The 26,597-nt window shown below is 37.8% G+C and overlaps 1 protein-coding gene across 2 annotated transcripts; it reads left to right on the top strand.

The window, feature by feature from the left end:
* The first annotated feature begins 108 nt into the window (after positions 1-108).
* Aimp1 (aminoacyl tRNA synthetase complex interacting multifunctional protein 1) lies at positions 109-24,663 on the top strand. Of its 2 annotated transcripts, XM_013150595.3 has the most exons (8): positions 195-297; positions 1,777-1,817; positions 7,973-8,106; positions 8,854-8,967; positions 10,425-10,586; positions 14,323-14,528; positions 15,748-15,916; positions 24,421-24,663. In XM_013150595.3, exons 3-8 carry the CDS (start codon positions 7,998-8,000, stop codon positions 24,585-24,587), a joined length of 927 nt encoding a protein of 308 aa, XP_013006049.1. In that variant the 5' UTR covers positions 195-297; positions 1,777-1,817; positions 7,973-7,997; the 3' UTR covers positions 24,588-24,663. The 2 variants fall into 2 exon arrangements, with proteins under 2 accessions (XP_003468091.2, XP_013006049.1); XM_003468043.5 differs by lacking the exon at positions 1,777-1,817 and having other exon boundaries at positions 109-297.
* The last annotated feature ends 1,934 nt before the right edge of the window (positions 24,664-26,597 follow it).

Genomic DNA, 26,597 nt, shown 5'->3' on the forward strand with positions numbered 1-26,597 from the left:
CGCGCGACGCAATGTTGAGAAAGGACCCCAACTTCTGGCCTCCGAATGCCTGCCCAAAACTATGAGCAAATGTAGTAAAAGAGGAAGAATGTGACGGGGGTTAGTGATATTGGAGGAGAATGTGGGAGACCCAGAGTGAATAGCACTACCTGCACAATTGGAACGACAGAACGTGGGTTCGAATATGTGTAACATTCAGGCGTTAAGCAGGGACACCTAATAGGGGGTTCTTTCTTCGTGTCAGCGTGTGCGCGTCGCTGTCGCTTCCTGTCCTGGAACTGCTGTCTGCCCTTTCATGTGAGTGATTTCTCCGAGGGTCTGGGCGAGGCAGGTTGCCACTGCTAGAGTCCTTCTCTTCCCATGTTCCCCTCCATGAGAAAGGACCTGGCTTGCGGGTGTTGATGTTCCCACTGATCGCACTAGCACCCGCATTGGCATGAGAAAGTAGGAAAAAACTTGGTACCTTTTCAAGGAACTAAGTTTAAGCGATGGGAAATAGAGCCAAGGAAAAGACAGTGATGAAAAAATCGATTCGTAAGCATGTTTACTTTTATATAAGTGTGTCCAAGGCCCTGGATATTTGTGGGAGAGAGGATGGAGACAATACTTCGATTTGGCAAGTAGTTATTATGAATCGCCCACATTACAAGCACCATTTTAGGCGCTAGATCAAAAACAATGAACAGATTAGAGCAACGAATGAATAAGTAGACAAAACTTCCTGCCCAAATCCCCTAGCTCATCTCTTATTGAGGAAAAGACAAATTGAGCAAAGTAAATAAAAATACCAGTTTTTATGTCATGGTAAGTGCTAAAGAGAAAAATTACCAACCGTGGAAGGAGGATATAGTTTGAATATTTAGCGTGGCCGGAGAAACTCACAGAAAAGATGACTTTCTCGTAGGTGACAGATGAAATGTCAAATCAAGGGTACCCATCTTTGCAAAGATCATGAAACAGAAGCCTAACAACAGCACGGAAGTCTGCATCAGGCTCGAATGAAAGGGATAAAGCTAATAGTAAAAGTCAAGGCGAATAGGAATAGGTTATAAAGAATCTTGAGTGAATCTACCCTGTGTCCTAAAGGAAACTGGGAGGCGTTGGAAGGTTTTGATCAGTAGAGTGATATGATCTGATTTCCTTTTAAAACGATCACTCATAGAGTGGAACAGTGAAGTGCAAGAAAGGACCACTTGGGGGTTTTCGCTTTAATTCATAGGGAGAATAACAGTCGGTCCACTACAGATGGTAAAAAAATAACCAGTCTTATTCCTGCTGCTCTTAATGTGCAAGACTATTTTGAATGAAAGTTTAATTATCTTAGACCCTAGGAATTATGATACGATTTCAGGGAGACAGACTAGCTAAAAATCATGGCTTTGTCATTTAATATTTGAGTGGATTTAGGCAGATCATACAATTTCTCTGAGTATGTCTCAAATGAAATAATATCTTACAAAGTTGTAAAGATTACATGGCAAAGTATGTAATGGTCCTAGTCCATTAAAGTAATAGTTAACTATTATTAGCTGCGAAAAAATGGTGGGGAGTGAATGGTTGATTCCTGTTAAAGATAATCTGAGTCAGGTAAAAGCTCCGTTAGGTAAGAGGATTGTAGCAGACTTAGATTTACCTCTTTTTAGACTGAATGTATACATTTCAATAGGGAAGAAACTTTTTGTAGTAATGGTCATAGTTACATGGATTGTCCTTTACAGCCATTTACTCTATGGCCATCCCCTTACTCATAGCTATCCTTTGTGTTTAAACTCCCAGGATCCTGTGACTGCATCCATAAAAGGAAAGAAGGCTTTGCGGTAAGGGTGGGGGGGAAAATCAAGAGTAAATATGAACTTTCACAAAAAGTGATTTTTGATCTTCTGTAGATTTTGGCAAAGGTTGATAAAAGACTAGAATTAACAGTGGTGGTTGCTAGTATATGCTGTATGCTGTGTGTCTCTGAGATATATTGTTCGCACTATCTATATTTTAAATATACCTTTCTTTAAATTGTAACTTTTGACACATATGTCTTAAATCCTAGCATAACTTTAACCTTGCTAAAAGGTGCCATACTGCTAAACCCTATAATAAATTGTTTGTTTTAATGTGGGAGTTAATTTGGCAGTTTACCTAAAATAGTAGGGCATCTTATAAATGCAATCATTTTACAATTGATAACATCTTGGCTTTGATAGCATTTACATTGTCTAAAGAGTTATATAAATTTTTGTATAATTGCAATTTTGAAACTGAAATTTAGATATTTTGAAAAGTAGAGGGACACTTCTAGATTTTTATATAGCTCTTATGCTTCAAAGTACATGTAAGGATCTTCACTTAAAACTTGCATATCAAGGCATTAGATTCTTGTTTGTATTCGATTCCTAATTTTGGGACAAGAGATTTGCTATTTAAAAGATATTAGAGAAGACTAATATGAAGTGGGGGGGGACCACTGAGGGGCAAGCTAACGTGATAAAAGTTACAGGAAAGAATTTTCAGCAACACTATTAGTGTGTTAGTGATTAAGATGTACTCTAATTCCATATATTTGGTATCAGACATTAGAGGCATCATACAGTTGCTAGCAGTTTAAGATAATATCATAGGACAGATTCATTTAGCTTTTCAAAAGCTTTCATATAAAATATTTATTACAGTTATTTTAATCTTGTAAAAATGAAAAGTAAAAAGTCTTGATTCTGCATTCAAACCCAATGTACATATTTGATCCTCATTTTTGGTGTCTTTTCTGTCAGTAAATGTTTTATATTTACAATTACTGTATATGCAACTAATTGTTATATTTTAATTTCATGACTTTTAAAAAAAATTTAGCACAAACCTAAATTAGTATTTCCAGAACTATGTTGAGAATACTATTTTCAATAAAGACTGACTGGTGCTCCTTAGTTAGAATTCTGTCATTAAATAATTTGGAAAATGTTTTTTAATTAAATCCTTTAGAAATTATAATTTGAACTTTAAAAGAGCTAGTTGCAGAATCAGCCAATTTACTAAATAATTGTACTACCTGAGGCAAATTAATTTTACCCCATTTTCTTCCCCATATAATGAAGGTGATTATACCGTATTCTTAGGTGAGCCAGGAAAGCATTTAGCCAGCACATGGTAAATGCTCTACAGTGTTACATGTCACTATTATCTGTGAGGAACCTTGTGTGAGTTAGCGTATTACAAACTCCGTTGACTCTGACTAAGATTTTGAAATTTGACTAGTACTTCATATAAAGTTGAAAAAGTCACGGAGTGATAAAGTACAATATTGAGAAGAGCAGTAGGATGGAAGGTAAAAAATTTGAGCTTTAAGCCCAGTTGTTAAATTACTACTGTCTTCCTCAGTATAATCTCAATTTTAAAGTTTCTTTAGCTTACAGTATTTTCTTCATCTGTCTGCAAGTTCAGTAAATGCAAAGAACCTTTATTTTTGTTATCTACTATAAACTCAGCCTGGGGACAAAATCTGGGACTACAAGGAAAGTTGAATTTACGAGTTTAAGTTACTTTAGGGTAAGGAACAAGGCAGGCAAAAGGAAGGGTGCAGTCTGCCCCCCCTAAGGGACCTGGGCAGTGTGTTAACATTTTAGCCCTGGAATGCAAAGGCATCCGAGACTGCATGGTGACAATTTATAATCTCCAGGAGAGACTAGGGATTACTGTCAGGCCCTAAAATACAGTATTAGGGAATCAAGTCAGGGAAAAAGAACTAAAGAACTCTAATAGGAGATGGCAAGAAACTAGAGGTGAAGTCAGGAGAAAATAAGGATTGTAAATTAGGAAAATGCAAAATACAGACCTTAACTTTACCCAGGCCATGTGACCTGTTTAGTATGTTTTTAAATTAAGGGCTGTTGGCTGTATACACGTGAAAAAAACCTATATTCTTCATCTGTGCTAGTGATTAATATTAGTAGAAATCATCAAGATAATTGTGAACATCAAAACAATTGAAATGACAACTAAAAACTACTAGAAAAACCGGTTTCTAGAATGTCTCATTCTGTAAACAGCCCTTAACATTTAACAGTGTATTAATGCACAGACCTGACTAAAAGCTACTCCACCTGTTTTTAGATCTCACAAGACATTTTGTTATTGACATCACATATATTGTTTCCAAATAACAATTCTCTATGAATAGAGGGAGCGTAGACACTGGTTAATAGTTTGTACATTTTATAGTCACTCCTGAGTTTTATTTTGCTAGGAACTTTTTAATTATTGGGGAAAACTGAGTTTTAGCAAAAAAAATTTATTCTTTTAATTAAGGCTTCCTGTATAATGGAATTATTGAGGTATTGTCGCAAAATTGTTTAAAGTGACTTAGTATATTACGATGATCATGGATTATGAGTTATGGAAACTGTTGGAAACTAGTAATTATTGCCTCACTGAGTAATTAGGATGCAAAGCATTTTCTCATATTGCAAGCTCACGTACTTTTACATGCATACACTCTTGGGATTTGGTGAATTTTTTGCTACTTTCTTAAGTAACAGATGATAATAGTGCATGTTATGGGCTTAAATGTTATGTTTTGATACCTGTGTACTGTGCATGATGATCAAAGCAGTGTAATTTGTCTATCACCTCAAACATTTGTCATTTCTTTGTGATGAGAACATTTAGAACCCTCTCATCTATTTCAGAATACACAATAAATTATTTTTAATTACAGTTACTTTACACTTCTATAGAATGCTAGACTTTATACCTTTTATCTGTAGCTTTGTGTCCTTTCATCAATCAGCCCCTAATCCTCCTTCCCCGGTGCTTTCCAGCCTTGAGTTTTTGTTTTAAGGACTTTATTTTATAGAGAAGTTTTAGGTTAGCAGCAGAGTTGAACAAAAAGCATTCAGTAAATGTTTGTTCTTTTTTCTTCATTTTTTTTCCTTTCCTGAAACCAGGAAATTTTACATCATTCTCAAAAACCAGTTTTTCTTTTGATACTGTTGACTAGTTTGGCAGAGTTCTGTTTATTACTTGTGAATTGTTTTACCTCCTGAGCTAGAGCTGATAGTTTTTGTAGGTCTTCTTAGAAGACTTCAGAGGGAATTCAAGTTGAAATATGCTTCATTCCATTTAGTTGTGTTGATTATTCCTTCCTTGCATATAATTTAAGACTCCCAAGACTGTTACCATCGTAGCTTCCACAGTTCTGATAGCAGTAACTATTTGGGGGAAAAAGTGCACAGAGATTTTTCAGTTGGCTGTTGTCTCATAGTCTTGCCAAGGATAGGATTCCTTAGATATATTTTGCTCTCTGTTATAAACATAAAATTCAGAATTAATGTAACTATATTAATACCTCTTTCATGGGGTTTATACCACTGACAAATTAACCTGTAACATAATCAAATTCAGTACATTTGTAATACACATCTTTGTAAGTCGTATTTTTGTTATTTGTTAGGTCTTTAACCCTTCAGAAAGTACAAAATCATAACTGGGAACTGAGAAACTGATGACCGCAAGCAGCCCAGAGCATAGTGAGCTTCTGGGAGTGACGTTACATAGGTGCCCTATCTCTTTTTGTCTTCCCCAAATTCAGCCCAGTGGCTGGCCTTGGTTAACTGTCTCCTGTGTGTATGCTGTGTACCAGAATCTTAAGTAGTATGTGTGGATATCATTCTGTCCCCCATCTACCCCGTGAGATGTGTAAAGGTACCCTCATCTGGTAAATGAGAAAGCTAAGTCTCAGAGAGGTTAACTAGCTTGTGCGTAGTCACCATGTTAAGTGGGTGAGGGGCAAGGGATAGAATTTGTTGCCAGGTCTGTGTGATTACTTTACTATTCCACGTCATTTTTATCATTCTAGTAAATTGCCAGTCTGCATAAGTAGAATTGATGGTACAGGGTACTTCATGGTGTTGAAATAATCAGACAAGTTCCTCTGTGTTTAGAAAAGGACATAACTGATACTGAAAACAAAATAGGTATTATCTAATATGTATCAGAAAACTTAAGGTAGCATCTACTATTTTCTGCAATTATCTTCTTTCTGACTGGCCTAGTGGTGTCATTATCTCTCTGTATTTTAATACTTCATAGCCTACATATGTGTTTTCCAGTAATACTTCTTTTTGTTACTGACATGCTTTTTCCTTTAATTCTCTTATTTTATCCGATTATTTGGTTTAGTCTGTTTTTGCTATGTGGCTGGTCATATTTGTAGGAGACTTGTCAGAGCTATTGGCTCACTTGTAAAAATCATGCTGTGCATAAATAATTTCTTTTGTAACACTTGAAATACTAGTTTATTTTGAAACTTGAATAACATTTTATAAGCCATACCTTTGCAAACTGTGTTTTTCTAAAGTGTATCTCTAACTTCACGTTCTTGTTTTTTTTTTTTTTTTTTGCTACCGAGGCTTGAACTCAACCTCGCATTTGCCAGGCAGGCACTTATGCCACAGAGCTAAATCCCCGGCCTCTGCCTTCGCATTCTTAAATACTCATTACTGCTTGTTTGTACTAGGTGCATTTCATGTATTGAATATGTTTGTTCATTACTTATATTAGACATTAAACTTGATATAATTCAGCATACTAAAATTCAGAAAAGTATAGTATTTTTACTTTAACTTTCTTCATATAGCCATTTTTATTTTTCCTCTAAAGTTCAGACTTTGCAATAATTTGAGGAACATGATAGTTCTGATCACTTTATGGAAAATGACAGAATTGTAAGGTGGTAGTTCCATTCCAAATTTTTGTTCATATTTTTAAGAGCTCTTAAAATAGTAGTCCATGTAGGACTCATGCACCTTTGCTAGGGTTTTACCAGGTTAACCTCCCTGTTTATATTTTCTTCATTTACTAACAACTTTGTTTTTGTAGAATTTTATTTTGCTTTGATATTGTGTCTATCACATATTGTCAACTCTAGGGTAAATATTTCAGTGTTATTTTTCTAAAAAAGCATAAATTATAGAACACTTTTTATATAGGATAGGAAGTGTATGACAGTTTGCAATTCTAAAACAACTTTGTGTTATTTGTCCATTGGCCAATGTTTTTTAAATCAAAACCTTCAGGATTTATCCAGAGCAGTTTTATATACTAAAAACAAGGTTTATGTCACTTTTACACTTTGAAGTATAAGTTGGTATTAAGTCAGGTAAAAGTCCAGTTTATAAGGTTGCTAATTATTAACCCTCTTGTCAATGTGGTTTTCATGTTAGTATGCAGCAGTTTAAACTATAACATGATGAGTTAATCTCAGAATGTTTGTTTATATGCATTTTTCTTTATGTTGATAAGATTTAAAATATTTTCAATTTACTATAAGGCCAAACTTCTAAAAGTTTTAATAAATGCCACATCATACATACTGATATTACTTCCATATAGGCATATGACTATGATGTGAAAATATATAAGGATGTTTTCTAATTGCTAACTTTTTGTATTAGTATGTGTGTCTTCTTCATACATTCCTCCTGAAATTATACATATTTCAATAAATAGTAGAAATGTCCTACATACAAAAGGATTAATGTGAAGGCTAGAGCCGTAAGTCAGTCACACAGCACTTGTCCAGCTTCCCTGAGGTCCTGGGTCCAGTCCCCAGGATTGTGGAGAAGGAAACCATCCTTGGTGAGGAAGGAATTCAGGACTCTCTGCTGTAAAACAGAAGTGTGATGCTCCCTAACTTAGTTAAGTTTATTATTATGATTCTTTCATTTTAAGGTACAAATATTATGTTGTAATGCTGTTTAATATTATAAAGCTTTAAATTTTTGAAATTGAAATGTGATCAAATAGCATTTTTCCTGTATTTAGAAACAAAGTAGATTTTTTCTTATAAATATATGTGGGGATTGGTATAAATAACCTTTCTGCCTTGTTTAGTTTGTTGCTTTTCATAGGAAAAGATATGGCAGAAAACATGTCTTATAGAGTAAATTTATTCCTTGTACAGTGGCACTTTTATTTCTGTATTTAGGATTTTCTGCCGTTTCTTGGCAAAAATGTCAACCAGTGATGCCGTTCTGAAGAGACTGGAGCAGAAGGGGGCAGAGGCGGATCAAATTATTGAGTATCTTAAACAGCAAGTTGCTCTTCTAAAGGAGAAAGCAAGTAAGAAAATTTAAAGTTTTCTGAAGAAATTGAATTCATATATTGACCAAGGGAAGTTACGTTCACCATATAAATTTTTACTTAGTCGTTTTCATAACTTCTTGATTCCATTGATATTCCAATATAATAATATGCTAGGTTTACAGTAATTAGAATTGGTAACAGTATATAATATGTAGAGAAACAACGTATTATTTTAATCCTGCTAGATGAAGATTACCCATTTAAAGTAATTTGGGAAAGCATTAGAGGTAGTAAAAAAATTGAGTGAGATAAAATGTGATATAAAATATTTCCTGTAATTTTATAGGGGAAGATACATTTCATATCACTCCCTACTAAGGCATTCTTTAAGTTTTACCTAAAAATTGCAAAATTATGTGCATAAAATATCTAACCTGAATTTCTGTCCTTTAGGGTTGAATCTAGTTTTGTGGAATTTACAGTGCTGGCAATCAAATTTAGTGTGCTTTACCACTGAGCACTGAGCTATTTTTCCAGCCTTTTTAATTTTTTTTTTTTTAATTTTGAGACTAAAGGTCTCACTAAGCTGTCAGGCTGGCCTTGAACTTGCAATCCTCCTGTCTCAGCCTCCTGAGTCATGTTGTTTTAATGAACATTAAACTAGCATAAAAGAGGTTCTTGTTGTTGTCCTAACCTATATAGACAGATCACACTCTTTCCAAATAGTACTTAAAAAGAAACCTTTAAAAAACACCTATTTTAGTTATATATTCTTGACCCTAGTTTTGCAGGCAACATTGAGAGAAGAGAAGAAGCTTCGAGTTGAAAATGCTAAACTGAAGAAAGAAATTGAAAATCTGAAACAGGAGCTGATTCAGGCTGAAATTCAGAATGGAGGTGATTGACAATAGTAGTGATACGTTATTGATTTCTAATAATGATATCATTTACTACATCTCTGTCAGGGTCTCTTCTGTGCATTCCTCTGCTTTAACAAAGAAGCAAAAAAATTTGGAAAAGGCAAATGATTTTGCCAGCGTCACTGAAAGGCGGCCCAGTGTGGGGTTCAGAAAGTTAAGCGTTTAATTTTGTTCTATACACAGCTTCATGGTCAAGCTGTCTATTGAGCACTTGCTAATGAGTAGCTGTGGTTCTGATTATTTAACATTTATTAAAATTTGTGCAGAATGCTATGTTCCAAGTGCATTATATGCATTATTTTATCCTTAAAACATTTTATACAAATATAGTTGTTTTCTTTATGAAAAAAATGAAAACAATAATTGTTTACCTAAAACCACCTAATTTTTAAGTTATTCAAGCCAGCAGATAACTATAATTTCAAATACTGTCATAAATTTTAAATTTTATTATTTTCAGCATTTCTAGGTAAATTTACATCATTATATCATCTAAAGTCTACGCTTAATTAACTAAGTAAGAATAAGGGCAAAATCAATGACAGATGATTAGAGCAGTCAGCTAGAGAGAATGTTTTTTGTCAGTAGAAAGTTTGAAACTAGTAAATGTTTTCTAAGACTAGTAGATTAGAATAGAAGTACTGAATGAAGTAAATGGTGAAAATATTCCAATGTAAAAATACTTTTCATTTCTTTCAGTGGTTAAAAAAAATTGATCTCATGAGCCTTAAAACTTTTAAACTATTTTATTAATGAAATACTAACCCTACATTAAAATCTCTCGCAAGATTATATTGTCCCATCTTCGGGGGAGGTATGTGAATTTCTTTTTAGCATCTTAAAACATTGCTGAAGAACTTTATTTAAAAAGTTGCTTTTCATTCATGAAATTATACCCAAGTAACTGTCAGCCTTCAGGCTAATGCAGAGATGACTAATGCCAAAACACCTTCCCAGTTGCTGAGGACAGTTTGATCTAGGCGTGCGTCCCGCGCCGCCCAAGGCCCATGCCCGCAGACCTGTGCCTCCCGTCTCCTCATGTCAGCAGGCTGGTGCCTTCTCTGCTGAGTGGCTTATCTTTATCCTTGCTAAAATAATCAGCACGTGAGAATTCAATGAGTCAGCTCATATGAAGCAGTTTGAAAAGCACTTGGGACATGATAAATCCGTAATAAATACCAGCTATTATTATCTGTAATTTTTCAGTTTAGTAATTAGCGATTAAATAGAAATCATGTCATTTTCTGTTACTTTAGTAATGGTTAAAGTTTGCTTCATTTCTTGGCAGCTTTTCTATAACTTCACATAGTACTAGATACTTGACAATAATAATACACAGTTAATTTTTGTTTTGAAAAGGAATTTTGATTTACAAGTCACAGTATGTTTTTTAATCTTTTTATTCGTCTAATACGCACTTAACATCTGTTTCAGTGAAGCAAATACCATGCCCATCTTTTACTCCACTGCAAGCCAATTCTGTGACTGCTGAAAATGCGAAACACTCTGTACCAGTAACTGCATCGCCTGGTGCCAAAGAGCAGATAAAAACAGAAGGAGGAGGAGAAAAGGGGAAAGAAAAAAATGAAAAGAAAGGTAATTTTGACCGTTAAGCTCATTTGACTCTTGACTGTTAACATTTTGGTGCTGATGATAATGGTGTCAAACAAAAAGTTGAAACTTGTGAACAAAACTTGTGAATACAATTAGCAGCAGTGTGCTGCTGGTACGTGGGGACTTCTGCAGGTGAGAGTGTTGAGTAGCGCAGCAGGCTGGCGCTGGCCTCCTGGGAGGGGCCAGCATGGCAGAGACAGACAGGTAGACGTGCAGTAGAGAACCCCTGCATACTTCGGGATGCCTAAGTATGTCTGGGGCATAGTTTCAAAGAAGTCACAAATAGGGACCTGTCATGAAGATAGACAAGGGATAACGGTCAAAGCGTGTTGTCTGGACTGAGGCATGCCGTGTAAGGTTTCAGGAACCCACAGAGCTTACGCTGTAGGTGGGATCACTGTCTACTTGGACAGTGACACTTGAAATCAAGTAGCTATCCAAACCTGTCCTTCTCCCTCGGCCTTCATGCCTAAGTGAGCAACAAGTCTTACATTTCCTATCACCAAGTAAAACTAGGATCCAGTTCTGAACTTCTGTTAGGTATTACTGTTAGTTCAAGTTCTTTGATCGTCTATCTGAATCTGTATTGAAATCTCATCTTTTCCATTACTTTGCTACTGTAAGTATTTTTCTAATTACAAATCTAAGTCCCCTTTTAACTAAACTCCTTTACTTTTTACTAGAATTCACTTTTACCAGCTGTGTCTAAAAAGTACTTCTAGAATTTAGCCTAATTCCTTGCTCATAACTGCCATTTTCAAGGAATGGGGTGTTTGTTATTTGGAAAAACAGAAATGGCTGAGAGATTTGTGGACTAACCTAAGTTAATTTAGCATGGTGTGTGTCAGTTCCTTTTGGTAACTGTAAGGAGCTTCTTTGAATTAAAAATAGGTAGATGCTGTACATCCTCTTTCATAACTTCACCACTAGGTGGCATGATTGCAATGAAAGCAAAATCTAATTCTTCATAAAATTTATTAAGAAGCAGGGGGGCTGGGGATTTAGCTCAGCGGCATAAGCACCTGCCTTGCAAGCAGGCGGTCGTGAGTTCGATCCCTGGTACTGATAAAAATGAAAAAGACAAAAAAAAAAAAAAAAAAAGAAGCAGACACAAGTAGTCGTCCAACGCATTCTTACTGAGTGTGTGAAGTCCATCTTGAGTTCTCTGAGGAGAAGCAGAGTTTTGATTGTGGGGCTGGTCAATCTGTAGCCCTATGAGACAGCATCCTTTAGAAAAAGAGAGCACAGGAGCGCTGGGAGCCTCGGCTGAGTGCTTGTGCCAGGGGGCTTCCAGAGGTGGTGGAAGTGCATCCCGTCTGCCTGCTCCAACATGGGAGCCGAAGTCTGCCGTGGCTGTTGAGCTTTTAAAGTTCAGTATTGAGCATGGCTAAATAACTCAGTTTCTAATTTGGTTTTGAGCATTTTGAATTTACATGCGGTAGCCGTATGTAGCTGGCAAGTAATGTACTGGGCAATGGTGGTCACAAAGGACTGTAGTGTAGATGCTGGGTGTAGGATTGCTGTGTTCCAGTGCCATGCTGCCGTGTGGGCTAAGGTGCCCACGTGGTATTTCTGTACTTCACTCATTGTCAGTGGAATACTTCTAAAACCCCTGTCCATAACAAAACTTGTGTAGATTTTCTGAAATGTAGATTCCTAACAAAGATATTTCAGATACCTGTGAAGTAAAAGTTTAAAAATATATATGACTAGATTATATTATAAATAAATAAATATAGTTTTATCACACAAAGATTAGATTTGGTAGTTGGGCATGGTGCTGCATGCCTATAATCTCAGCACTCCTGGGAGGCTGAGGCAGGAGAATCACAAGATTGAGCCCAGTCTAGACAGTTAAGAGATTTAGTAGGACTCTGTCTTGAAATATAAACTGAAAAGAGCTGGGAATGCAGCCAAGTACAAAGCCTGTACATTCAATCTTTATGACCAAAAAACCAATTTTTTTAATATTCTAAAACTTATTGCTAATTTGTTATATGGAAAATGATACATTTTTAAAATATTCCTAATGAGATTACAAATTGTCAGTATTTTAAAGTAGTTCTGCTACCTCTTAAGTATCTGTGTACAGTTTGTGAATGTCCTTCCAGGATCCTGCTTTCCTCCTCTAGCACTCATCTCTGTTTCTTTATGTAATGTTTATTACATACGCATTCAGTAGTCCCTTCTTAACCATAGAGTTACATTCCAAAACCCCCAAAAGATTCATAAGTCTGAATGATACTGTAACCCCTCTGGATATTGTTTTTTCTAACACATACATGCCTGTGATAAAGTTTAGGCACAGCAAGAGATTAACAGAAATAAGATGAAATAATTCTAAGAATGCACTGTAATAAAATTGTCAGCATTACTACCATTGTCATCATTAACATAAGGGTTCCTTTGACACAAGCTCTTTGAGAACTCAGTAGTCAGTTGGATTAGGGGAAACAGCCACTAAGATACCAACAGGCATGTAGCATACACACCATGGATACTCTGGTTAAAGGAATGATTCACCTCCCGGGCAGGCTGGAGTGGGATGGCTGGAGATTTCATGATGCTACTCAGAACAATGGACCATTTTAAACATACAAATTATTTCTTTCTGGAATTTTCCATTTATTTTCAGACTGCAATTCACTGCAGCAAGATAAAACATAGAAAGTGAAACTGCAGATAAGAAAACTACTGTAGATATAGATGTCTTCCTCGTTCTCCTAAAAAGGAGTTTCGTATGCCACAGCAGTGTGAGCCACTCATCTGTTTTCAGAGCCTGAGGACTGTTTCAGTAGTGAATGCTGAAAGAGTAAACAGAGGTAGAGTTGAAAAGGAATGCTTCCAAACTACAATAATTATTTTCTGTATACAGATTGGAAGAGAATTAAGTTTCCATTTTGTCCTTATTTCCTCTTTGACAAAAAAGTAAAAGCTAGTTGTAGACTTACATGCTGCATTTTGACTCTGTGGTTAAAGTGATCATATGTTAAATTGAATTATCAGCTTATAAATAAGAACAAGATTGTGAAAGTGTGGTTAGAATAAACTAATCTCTTCTGCTCGGATAGTTAGCTGTGGGTAAACTGAAAAGTCCTCCAGTCTGAAGAGAAGTGCAGAAATCCACTGCATACTTTTGCATATAACTGATGAGAGAAACATTTTATCAGTGAACTCCAAGTTCACTGTTAGTCCTGTAGTCAGTCTGTGTCTGACTATTGATTAGCATGTGTTTTCTAAATAAAGCAATTTCATGTTTGAAAGAGTCCTGGAAAAAATTTTAAAGGATTTTTCTAAAGCTCTGTGCAAGAGAAAGGCAAACCTTTTAAAATAAAAGGGTATGTTAGATTTTGGGGCCAAAAAGTCTTTATCACAGTCATTCAGCTGTGCTGTGATGCTGGGTGTCCAGACAAAACAAACATGAGTGAACATGCATTGTGTTCTAGTAAGGCTTTACTTGTACAAATAGATGGCTGGCTAAGTTGAGCCTATGAGCCATAGTTTGCCAAGCTCTGTAACTAGAAATGTAGATGGTTTTCAGAGAAATAGTTAAAATAGTATTTGAGATTTGGTGACTTAAATAGTTCTTTTCTTGTTGTTCAGTGAAGATGGGAGATAAACTTTTTTTCTTTTAAGCTCATCAGTGTTGCCACCATGGGTTTCTCATAATACAGCTTTCTTTTAGTCTGATGTTCACCCCTTGATGAATACTTTTTAGGAGAAAAGAAGGAGAAAAAACAGCCATCTGCAGCAGATGTCTCTAAGCCAGTAGATGCTTCGCGTCTGGATCTTCGCATTGGCCGCATCATCAATGCCGAAAAACACCCTGATGCAGATTCTTTGTATGTAGAAGAAATAGATGTGGGGGAAGCAGCTCCAAGAACCGTTGTCAGCGGCCTGGTCAATCATGTTCCTCTTGAACAGGTAAAGTGTGTTCCTAAAGTCACAGTTACTTACCTGTGTCATCTTCCTGCCCTCTTCTTGTCTCAAGGTGACCATGTGATGTAAGCTAGTAATGATTAGTTCAAGTGATTAGTTTGAGTGTGAATTCCATAGAAAAGCTGAACTAATCGTGTGGTATACAGCTTCATTCCCAACACTGACAAAGGCTGAGACAGGAGAATCTCAAGTTCAGGATCAGCTTGGGCTACATAATGCGTTCAATGCCAGTCTGAGCTACACAGTGACACCCTGTCTGTCTCAGGGAAAAATAAACTGGATAAAACCCTGAAAAAGACTTGTAAACTAAGATAGAATTCCTGAGGATAGAAAGAGTAAAAGATGTCTTATTTTTAAAATGTTTCAATTTTGTGTAAAAAAAAAAAAAAAAAAAAATATATATATATATATATATATATTTAAAATAAATTACAACAAAATGCAAACATGTAGCTTTTAATGAATAAAGGAGCCCATCAAAAATGTCAGATTAGTCTCCCTGATCCCCTCACCTCTTTGTTCCGCAAGTATGAAAAGAAAGTAAAACTTTGATTCTCCCAGCTTCAGATTCCTGAGTTCATATAACAGTGGTTTTTAAATCAAGACATGATAACACTTCCTGATAGAACAATAGTAAAAATGCTGATGACGATGAGGGCAGCTGCCCCTGAAGTGTTTCGTGCCCGTGATGTACACGTGCTGTCCTATACAGTGCTATCTGCAGTTCAGCGTGAGCAGCCTTCCCGTTCAGGAAATGAACAGGCTTGTTCTCATGGCTTATGTTGGTTTGACTGCAAGGCCACGTACCTGCAGCCATCATCTTCCTGTTACCATTCCAGGTGGAATGACAATCTTAAGGTTTCTCTTTTTTTTTAAACAAACAGGAGAGTCAACTTTATACATTCCCATTGCTAGACAATGGTAGCCAGAATGTAAAACCGCATCTGTTTCACTCCTTTATTCATTCAATAAGTATTTAGCCAAAAGGTCTCCGTTCTTTAGCTCTAGTAAGCTGTTTAGAGGATTTTTGTTGCATGAATGTACAGTTTCCTAACGAGAGGTGATTTTGGAGCCGCAGAAACAAAGATGCATCCGTAGAAGTGTAATGTTTGCTGTTTAGTATAACGTGTCTCTTAATATATTCTCCAGGTGATTATTCCAATCATCTGTACAGCTTTAGCCGTCAATTTTATGTTTCGTACAGATGCAAAATCGAATGGTCGTTTTGCTTTGCAACCTGAAGCCTGCAAAGATGAGGGGGGTCCTGTCCCAGGCAATGGTGATGTGTGCTAGTTCACCGGACAAGGTTGAAATTCTGGCTCCTCCTGATGGGTCTGTTCCTGGAGACAGAGTCACTTTTGATGCTTTCCCTGGTAAGTATAAAGTAATTATTTTAATAGTTCAGAAGTGAGGCTTCAAAGTGATGATTTTAATGCTTAGCTGGTAAAATCAGCCCTGTGTGTGGAGCACAAGGCCTTACATTAATTAACTGTTAAATGGTAACAGCACATTGAGCGAGTGTAGCACAAAACCTGAAAATGCAGAAGAAATCAGTGTCCTGCAAAATTATTTAAACTGTGGAATTGTCTCCAGTTGCAGCACAAAATACAGAGATGGGGAAAGATGCCTAATTCTCAAAATGCAGAGAAAACCCCTGTGTTAAATCCAGATACTTAATCATCTAGAAGAAAGCTTCATTTTATATATTTATTTTCTCCAATAGAAATGCTCCTGAGACAGAGGACATCACAATGTGTGAAAAAAACTTCTTAAAATGGGTCCTTAAAGCAGAAGAGAAAGAAGGTTTGATAGATGTAGAATAAATGTTTACCTCCTAAAATGAAGGTACCTCATAAAAAGAAAAACAGTGAAACATTAAGACATTTACCTAAAAGTCATTCACTCAGCTAGTAAAAGCAAAATAAATTATGGTGGCCAGTAGAATTAGGTTAAAAAGACAGAATTAATTTGAAGACATTTGTAGACAGGTGAGATTTAATGTGATGTGAGACTGATAGGGTTAGATAGCATGCTTGCTTGCTTTGTTAAATGCCTTCACTAGCACACGAAGAGTGTAACACAGGCATAGTAAGATACAGGTACGAGTGGAAGCATGGGTTAGTTTTTTTGAAATGCAGTTCCAGTCTCATAATTAGAGGTAAACTAATATAAAAAATCACAGGATTTTTTACATGCACCTGTGATTTTGGGTATATCCATATATCTTGAATCTTCCTAGATGGCAAACCTTAACAGTTGATGAGACCATCATTATTTGTGCTGTGAAAATCTTTTGTAGAGAAAAATCCCAGTCTGAACAGTTTGTCAGGGAAACCTGGTGGCTTTAGACGCTAGGAATGTATGGTCACCATTCTGTCCCCACAGTAGCAAAACCCTCTGCCCAGTCTCCCCCTCGGTAAGCTGCATGTGCATCCTAGACTAACCTGCATTCAGTTTGGAAGCCTGAGTCACTACACTTGGATGGGTTCCAATATGATAAATTATTCTTTTAAGAGTAAGAATACATTGGAAAGACCAGTAAAGATGAAAGAATCCTGGTGTGGCTCTGTGGTAGATGGTCATGTATTGTGCATTAGGCCGTGGGTTTAATTCCCGCGCCAGGAGGAAAATGCACATTTACATGTGGCCTACTTCTTATGTAACTTCTTAAGAATTGATATTTTTTTAAAGTTTACTTTTTGAGGAACGTTACAGTCAAACCTTTAAAACCAGAAGAAATCTGCTTTAGCTCCCTTTTTACAAGCTGGGTAACTGAAGCCTAGAGAAACTTGCTTAAGTTTTGTAACTGTAGGAAGGACAAGAGCATTGAAGTGACTAGCTCTCTGATGACACTTAAGTTTCTTCCTTAATGCTTGTTTATTAATTAAGGCTTATAATTCTTTCCTTGCTATGACACCTCGTGTTCTTATACCTTAGCATCAACAGATGATTATTGCACCATTGGAATCCATTTTTATGAACTGAGTGTCACTGTAGAACAAATTGAAAAGAAGTTTTTTGTTGAGTTACTCACTGAGTTAGCATTAGAGGTGCTAATGAGCCAATGTGGATTTCTTACCTGTACCGTGTTTGTGAATCTGTAGATCATTTTGGATATTTGTACACATACACTTAAATTGTTGCAAAGTCTCCTGTTCTTTACACATTCTCCCTTGTGCCTTTCCATCATGGAGAAGTTAGTTTTTATAAAATTTGTAATATTTGTAAGTCTACCTTTAAAATAATCTGTGGGATTGTTTGAATTATTTTCTACACTTAGCACCTAACCAAGCTGAACAGCATTGAGTATCTGATAAAATTGGGGCATGCGTTCTGTTGCTACTTGTCTTCTGCATCCTCCATACGGCTACTAGTTCTGTAGCTGTAAATCTGGAAAGGTAACAGTGCGAGACTGACCATGAGTCTTATAGATTTTTTGTCATAGAGAATATGATGATTTGGGGCTGGGGATGTAGCTCAGCGGCATAAGCACCTGCCTTGCAAACAGGCAGTCGTGAGTTCGATCCCTGGTACCGATAAAAAGGAAAAAGACAAAAAAAAAAAAAAAGAGAGAGAGAGAGAATATGGTGATTTAACAGCGCTTTACTTTTAAGCATGTGTTTTAGATACCTGCTGGTACACTTTGATATTCATGTGATGTGTTCAGTTTCTAGAGATCAACATTTTAGTTTGTGTTAACTAGGTTTGGTTAGAAATTCCAATTGGAGCTCAAACCTTTAAATTACTGTTTGGCCTTTAAACAAAAATTTTCACCCCTATTTTTCTCAATTACACAGCTAGCAACTCCCTGAAGACACTGACTAATGTGTTAATGACCACACCTACAGCCTTGCCCACCCTCCCAGCTCTTAAAATCTTACATGTGGGAAGCTATACATTTTAGTACTTCCCTGAGATAAGTGGTCCCCATAGCACCAGGCAGAACAACTTGAATCAGTATTACATCTACGAGGCAAAAGCAATGATAGCCCTTTAAGAATGGTGTGTTATTCATAGGCTAATAAAAAACAGCGATTTGTACTTGGACTCTAAACTTGTAACGCCATGCTCGTTTCCATTGATACTGAATCTTGTTCTAAACTAATAGTTAATCACAGAGTATAGCTTTAGCTTTTGGCTTCCTTTATTTTAAAGTCCAAAGTTGTTTGGACATGATTCCCTGCTCTCTGAGACCCACCCACCCCGCTAAGGTTTCCTCTCCCACTCCCCAGAGCTGCGGCAGGTGAGTCCCGTCGTCCCTCAGCTCAGCAGCGGTTTCTCAGGCCTCTCGGAGTTCCCCTGGCTTCGGGCACCACGTGGCACGATGCTCTGGCTGCCTGCTGCCCTGCTCGTCTCCTCTGCTTATTACCTGGTATCCCTCTCTTGCCTCCTCCACTGGCGGGCCTCAGGCCTGGGTCCTTGACTTCCTTTTCCTTTCTGTGCTGGTCCCTTAGTGACTTTATCCAGGTGTTTGTTCAGCGGCCTTGTGAAGGTCTTCACTGCCTTACACCAGACAGTGAACGGCGTCTGATCATTTCCCTTTCCACAATGGCTTTCATCTCATCTTCTTCAGAAAGTGCAAGTGACTGTCTTTCGGACCTATCTAAACCCTGCTTATTATTCCCAGCACTAGCATCCTGGTGCCTGTGCAGTGTCCGTTACTGGTAACAGTGAAGGTCTGCTAACTGATCTCCCTGCTTTTGCCCTCGCCTCCTTCCATCTCATTAATTATTCCAGGAAAATGATGTAAAGCAGGTTATGCAGCTGTGTGTTTTCCCGCTCACCAAGTGTAGGCACAGCCTGGCACACTCTCCTGTTACTGCGTCGTGCTCGTGGCTTCGGCTCCCCCTTGCTTACTCCAGTGAGCCCCGCTCTTCCCCGAATACGGATACTGCCCTCCGATTTGCCCCAGACTGCTCTCATCCTATTCAGACCTTTCAGGTGCTGCCGAAACCCTTATTACCTCCTAGTATTGTATACATTATTTACTGTCCTCTCATGGGAGTATAAGCATTTTGAAGTCACACTTCTCTTTTGCACTTCCAACTGTATCCTTAGCATGTGGAGTAGTGTCTAGCATAAGCTAGACACTCATTAAATTAGTCAGAATAAATTTTTAAAAACCTGTTTGTAAGATATTTTAAAACGACATTGTTGGAGAATCCAGCTGAGTATCTTCCTTAATCATTGTGAAGATCATTCCTATAAAACTACCAAATCTTTTCTGTGCATAGGTTAGCTTTGTAAAATTAATTGACTCCTTTTTTTACAAAGCTGTATCTACCATTGATGATTGTAACCATGATTATAATTCAGAAACTCAGTTTTGAAATTTCATGTTTTAATCAAACATGATTAAACTCACACTAAAGTTATTGTGGCCATTCCAGGTGTCTAAAGGAAGCTGATGATCATTGAGCATTCTATGCAAAGGAATGGCCTTATTAAAGTGAAATTTCTGGTTCTTACTCCAAATCTCAAAATGCCCAGAACTCTGGGTGAATCATAGTCTTTCCTGCCGGAGGGTCTCACCTCGGTGTTGTGAATGCTACCTGACTGGGATGGTGGTTGCAAAGGCTGAGGTGGCTGTGGTTCTTTCTTAAAATAAGAGCAGTGACATTTCCCACACTGACTGAATCCTTCAGTCATGAAGGGTTTCTCCGTAGCATGTGGTACTGTTCCGTGGCGTTTATGACCGACCTCCCCGCGGAACTGACCTGAGTCCTCTGAGGTGCTGACTGCTGCTTGCCACTGCTTTCTTACCTAAGTCTGTAATAAATTCTTTGGTGCTGGTTCTGTCATTCGTTGCATCTCAGAAACCCTTCTTTGCTCCTGCCTAAGAAGAAGCCCCTCACCCATTAAAACTGTATCTTGAGATTGCAGAAATGCAGACACAGCTGCAGGCTCAGCCTTTGGCAGTTCTGGTTCTCTTGTTGTTATTTCTACCATAGTGCGATTCCTTCCCACGGGAGCCTCAAGCTCCTCTAAGTTATCTGTGGGCTTTGCAATCTGCGTTTTCTAAAGCCCTGTTGATGTTGGTGTTTTGTTTCCTCCTGCGAATCATGAGTGGACCTAATGACTTGTAGAACAGTGAACCATTGGCAGAACATTTTCAGTGTACTTTGCCTGGATCTATTAGAGGAATCACTATCCATAGTAGCAGAAGGCTTACTAAGTGTATTTTTTAAATGATAAAATTTGAAAGTCCAAATTCCTCCTTGACCTCTGGACTGCCATTGTCCAGAGGTTAGCAAACCTGAAGGCAATAGGCATTTTGTTTCATTTCTTCATCAGAGCTCTTGGCTGACCAGAAAGAATATTTTGAACCGAACTGGTTTTAGTGAGCAGTAGTCTCCACAGTGGGCTTAATATGTGCTGTAGATCATGCTATAGGTAGATGTGCCATTCCACTGATAGGACACAGGCAGAATGCATTTAGTGTAATTCTTAAAGCTCTAGGATTTGGGGAATGGTAAATGAGCACTGGATTCACCTAAAGTCACAGCCTGTCTGGGCCCCTAACAAGAAGACAGCCAGCCTGTCCTCGAAGCCATCTGTTCACTTCTCTCTGGGCCATGACCTGCCAAGTGCTCACTGGCATCTTCTCCCAGTGTACAGCTGTTGCGTCTACACTGCAGATCGCTTGCCTCCTTCCTCACTTAGCTGGACCTTCTGGGTAACTCAAGGTACTGTAACTTCTTTCCTTCAGTCCATGAATCAGTCTCTACTGCTTCCAACTTTTCTTCTGCAGCCTCCTCACCTCGCTCAGGCTTTATAGATTTACAGAATTAGGGCCTTGCTTGGGATTAGACTGTGCTGTAAGGGAACATTTGATCTTCTGTTCAGACCCCTCTACCTTTCTCCACATCAGCAGTGAAGACATTTCACTTTCTTCTCATTTATGTGTTCACTGGAATAACACTTAATTTTCCTCAATACCCCTCTTATTTGTACTCGACAAGGCACAAGAATCCTATTTTAGATGCGCTTGGCCCTATTTCAGATGCCAGCATGTCTTCCTCAGTAATCTTAGTTGCTTTCAGCTTTGGTTTAAAGTAGGCATCAGGTGAGTGTTCCTGTCCCATGGACACTCAGAGGCCAAAGGATTATTAATGGCCTGATTTCAGCCCAGGTGCCCTGCAGGTGAAGGGTAGAGACGGGAGGAGGGCGGGAGGTACAGGTCAGGGAACGTCACATGTGCATGACGTGTATCAGTTCAAGTTTGCTGCAGTATTTGGACACGGTTTGTAGGACCCTAAAACAGTTGGAATGGTAACACAAAAGATCACTGATTCCCCATCACCATAACAAATATAAAGTTTGAAATTTTGAGAGAGAGAGCAAAATATGACACAGACTCAACTGTGTATGTGCTTTCTGGGATGCTGCTGCTCGACTTGGCTAAGGATTGCCAAAAGCTTTTAATTGTAATAATCAAAATCTTCAAAGTTCAACATGTGCCTGTAATAACAGTTACTCATTTTTAAGATAATATGCATCTTTAAAATGTAATTTTTTCCTCATATAGTCAAAACAAGTGAGATTGAAAATTGTAGAATGTGGAACATATGCTGTTTAAATTAAATTTAAAAAGTGAAAGTGTTGACTTTCTGGTACTACTAATAATAGATGTTTGTCTAACACTTCTTTATTAAGCCCTTTCATAATCTTTTGTTTCATTTAATGATATGTTAAAGTTTCACAATTGCATACATAGTGTTCAAAAATTGAATCTCATTTCGTAACAGTAACATTCAAGCTTTGCAGGTTCCCTTTATTAGCTTCTAGTTAAGTTTCGTACCTTTGCTCTTTGAAAATGGTTGCAGTCGCGGGTCAAGTCCAACACTTCCAGGTCCAAGCTCTGCAAGGACTTGGTGGCCCCGGAGCCTTCCTGAGCCTCAGTGTTTATATCTGTTTATATCTGTGAGGTGTTTTCAGTGGTCCATACCTCATGAGTTTTCTGAGCTTCAACTTTTGAAACTGCCTGCTGCCTGGTGTTTTTTAGTTCTTAGCTGTAACCTTTGTGCCTCTGTTTTACTCCCTGTAAGATGAAGACAGTGTTAACATATTTAAATACGCACTGAGAAGATTGAATGAGGAAATAAGTATGTGTGAAACACTAGTGACATACCAGCACTTAGCACACACTATGCATTTATCTCGTATATAATGTGAATAGTATTTTGTGTGCATTGCATACATGTGACAGTGTGACAGTGTCATGTACACAGAATAAGGAAGCCAAGATTTGTGCTGTACCCAGCTTTTCATTCTTAGGAATTTTGTCTTCCACTCTGCGAGAATTTCCTCACACAGTTCAGAAAGGAGCTTACATGTGAACCCAAGAGCTTCTGGAGGAAGTGTGCAGATCCGAATTTGTGCTGTGTCCACTCTGCTATCTCCGCATCGAGCTCTCCAGCATTGTGGAGTTCACAGATCTCCACCTGACCTGTTCACCAGATGAAGCTTTTTGACTCAAGAATAATTTAGAAACTAGTAAAAAAAATCTTACAAATCTGAGGAGAAGTATACTTGTATATTGTTATTTTGTTCCATTCTGTTATTAGAGTTTTTCTCTTCTTATCCAGTTAAATGGTCCTAACGGGGAAAGAGAAATCATCTTCTACATTTATCTTTCACTTTATCTCATTGCATGTCTTATATTTTCATTGCATTATCTTCCACTGTAGACATCATGCGGTTCACTGCACTAACTGAACATTTCTGGTTAGCTGCTGAATACACCCTGTAAGTGTATGTCCTGGCCAGTTTCATAATCCTTCATAGCTCCAAAGAGTTAATAAAGGATAGAGAATACTATTTTAGCTAATAAGAAGTAATCCAAATGTGATATTTAGGTAGTTCTGGTGATTTAAAGATAAAATAATACAAGAGGTTTCTATTTACCAGTCACTGGGAGCAAGATCCAGAAGCTCTTACCTCCATAAAAGTTCTTGTTTGCTTAATGAATGCCTAATTCAGAGATGGATCAGTTTCCTCATTGTTCCCTGAACTGCTTCTTCATTCCAAGTATTATTGACTGAAGATGTATTAAATTTTTCCCTCAATTTTCTAATCATAAAGTAGAATTGTTTTGTCTTTAAGCCCAGACCAGTTACAGTCTTTTTACTTGTCTTCTATTGGTTGTAAAGTTTATATGTGAGTTACTATAAACAGTTAGATTAGAGGGATCATCCATCCCCACAAAGGCTTTTTTTTATCAACAGCATAGTTATCAGGAGGCAGGGTGGGTCTGTAGCACAACATGACCTTCGGGTCACGTCCTGGCCCACTTGATCAGGTACCCTCGGCTGTCGTGTAAATGTCAGTTAACAACCTGTGGTGCTAGTGTTTAGAGAATGCTAGTCCTGTGTCCTCATCACTCCCTGCGTCTCTTTCCTTCTTACAGAGGATAGCAAGGAAACCCGAAGCTGTTTTCTCGTCCAGCTGGTAATCCGAACACTTAAGCCATTGTTATGTGTTGAAACAGAATAAAGCATAAGCTGCTTCTCCCAGATATAAAAATATAACACGTCAAAATTTGCCCTCATCTTCACAGTTTTTCTCTAAACGTAACAAGCAGTATCTTACATTTTTAATACTTAAATTCACAGAGCTACATTACTTGCAAAGATACTATAACAATAAAAACTAACATCCATAAGGAAATGATTAACTGTTTTCCAATTTAAACTGCTGATATCATAAAAATAAACAATAAAATTTTGATGAGTTCTAAAGATTGGAAAGTGCTGTCAAGCTAGTTCACTAGGAACCTTCAGGGCAGATTGCTTTTATATTTCTTTATGTTTGTTGTTTGGTCTGTCGTTCGCTTGGTTTTCCTTGATTGCTTGATTGATTTTTCTCCCCCCAACAGGAGAGCCTGACAAGGAGCTGAATCCGAAGAAGAAGATTTGGGAGCAGATCCAGCCCGACCTGTACACCCGTGACGACTGTGTGGCCACGTACAAAGGCGCCCCCTTCGAGGTGAAGGGGAAGGGAGTGTGCAGGGCTCAGACCATGGCCAACAGTGGGATCAAGTAAGCTCAGTGCTGGCACCCCTGCGGCACGCTGGAGGAAACACTGGTAATAAAGGAGCGTGTTGGTCACATCTGCCTCAGATTCGGCTGTTTTTGTGTCATTTTTGTGTTACTTCTCTTTAGCGTTACGAATCTTTTACCTAGTGGGTTTTGATTTCAGCTGATTAGGGAAATACTGTAGTTTTAATTATAGTTTTTGATCATTTATAATGGACGGAAGAAGTTGCTCATGTTTTGTGATAATTTATTTCTTAATGGGTACAGTGGTTACCAAGTTGTTTTTTCTTTTCACATTTAGATAGCAAACTAGATTAATATTAAATTCATTATTTAAGAGCACATGATGAACAAAACTGCAGGCTGCTGGAATTTCAACATGTTTTATACTTGTAAATGTCCTCTCTTATAAATGACAAATGGGAATTTTAATCAGACTTACTGATAACACTGAAAATGACCAAATATTCCTAAAAGTCAAATATAGTAATATCTAGGCAAAATGGTATTTGAACATTTGTGATTAGCTGCTGAAGTAACCCTGACTTAAAACATGTAATGCGACTTGTTAAAAAAGCTGAAATTTCCAACTAGATATTAAACTTTTTCTTTCCACATGTAAAATAATTTGTAATAATTTTGACCAGAATACTTAAGATTATTATTATTGTACTTACTTTTTATTTACCATGATACTATATGTAAATTACAGCTGCAAATTAAACATAAAATTATATATTACGTTTCCAAACACTATGTTCACTTACTCTACAAATACTGTAGGAGCAATAAGTATTTATGAGCCTTAAGGTCACAAACCGTGAAACCCACTGATGATTTGGGTTACCAAAAGAGAAAGAGATCCCTGGAGGCAAGAGTGTACACACAGCTTGAAAACATACACACTTACAAATCCTAGCACCGTAGATGTCTACATCTTCTGGGAAGAGAGACGAGAATAAAACAACTCACAACTCTTACTGTTGTAAAAGGTACAGTTTCTTATTTAAACCCATGAAGTTCCGGAGCCCAAAATACAGTGCTGGTCTAAATGTTGGATCTTCATTCTGGAACACTGCGTCTGAACAGCCTGGTTACCTTGCGTGCATCAGTCAGTGCTCACTAGAGAAGCACACTTGACGTAAGATATGTGACCACCAAGATCGCCCATGGAGTCAGGTGTGCAGAGGAGCCGGCCCCAGTGGGAGGTCAGAGGCCAGGAGCTCTGGGCACTGTGTTAGTCCCTGTCAGGAGGCCAGAGAGTCAGCGCTGGTAACTGAGAATCCAAAGTCCAAGGCGAAGATATGCTCCCGTAAAGAAACAGAAGCCAGACTTGCCTGTTTGTTCCCCTTTTTATTCCATTCAGGCCACCAGTCAGGTGGTTGGTGCGACTCCCAACAGGGTGGGGCTTCTGCTCTTGGTGAGACCCTCCAGCCACACCCAGCACTCTGCAGGGTGTCTCTAAGGCAGGACACCTGACACAGCAGTGAACCATCACAGTCTGATTCCCAAACACAAAATATATTTGTGTTCAAAAGATATTTCATACTCAAGATTTTTGGGGGAGAAATGATAAAGTTCTTAACGAGTCTAGTTTTTGTCTATTGTAAAATTTCTTTAACTCTAGTACAGTTTGAAGAATATTTCTACCACTTAGTTGAAATAATCCTTTAGTCATTTTTTCAGCTAAATATTGCAACACTATAGCCCCTGTCAAATTATAGTTTTGAGAGTGAAGCCCGAATTAATGACTATCACTTATGTAAAACTTGGAAATTGTAACAGTTGGTTACTAAAGTCCTGATGTAGCATGGTCAGTGGCTGATTTCTGAAACAGATGAAGTCCCACTATAGAGGAGTACACTGCACAGATTTCAAACATCTCTTTGTCTTTCTCTAAGCACTGTGTTTAGACCTTACTAATTTTACCAGATGGCCACATTTCTTTCTGTACTCCCTTCAGATCTTTGGCACATAAAAATCATGCCAAAGAGAAGGAATTTGGGAATCAATGAAC

This window comes from Cavia porcellus, unplaced genomic scaffold (genome assembly GCF_034190915.1).
Source record: "Cavia porcellus strain 051 isolate PalLab524CR breed Dunkin Hartley unplaced genomic scaffold, mCavPor4.1 scaffold_14, whole genome shotgun sequence".
In the NCBI taxonomy this organism is placed as follows: Eukaryota; Metazoa; Chordata; class Mammalia; order Rodentia; family Caviidae; genus Cavia; species Cavia porcellus.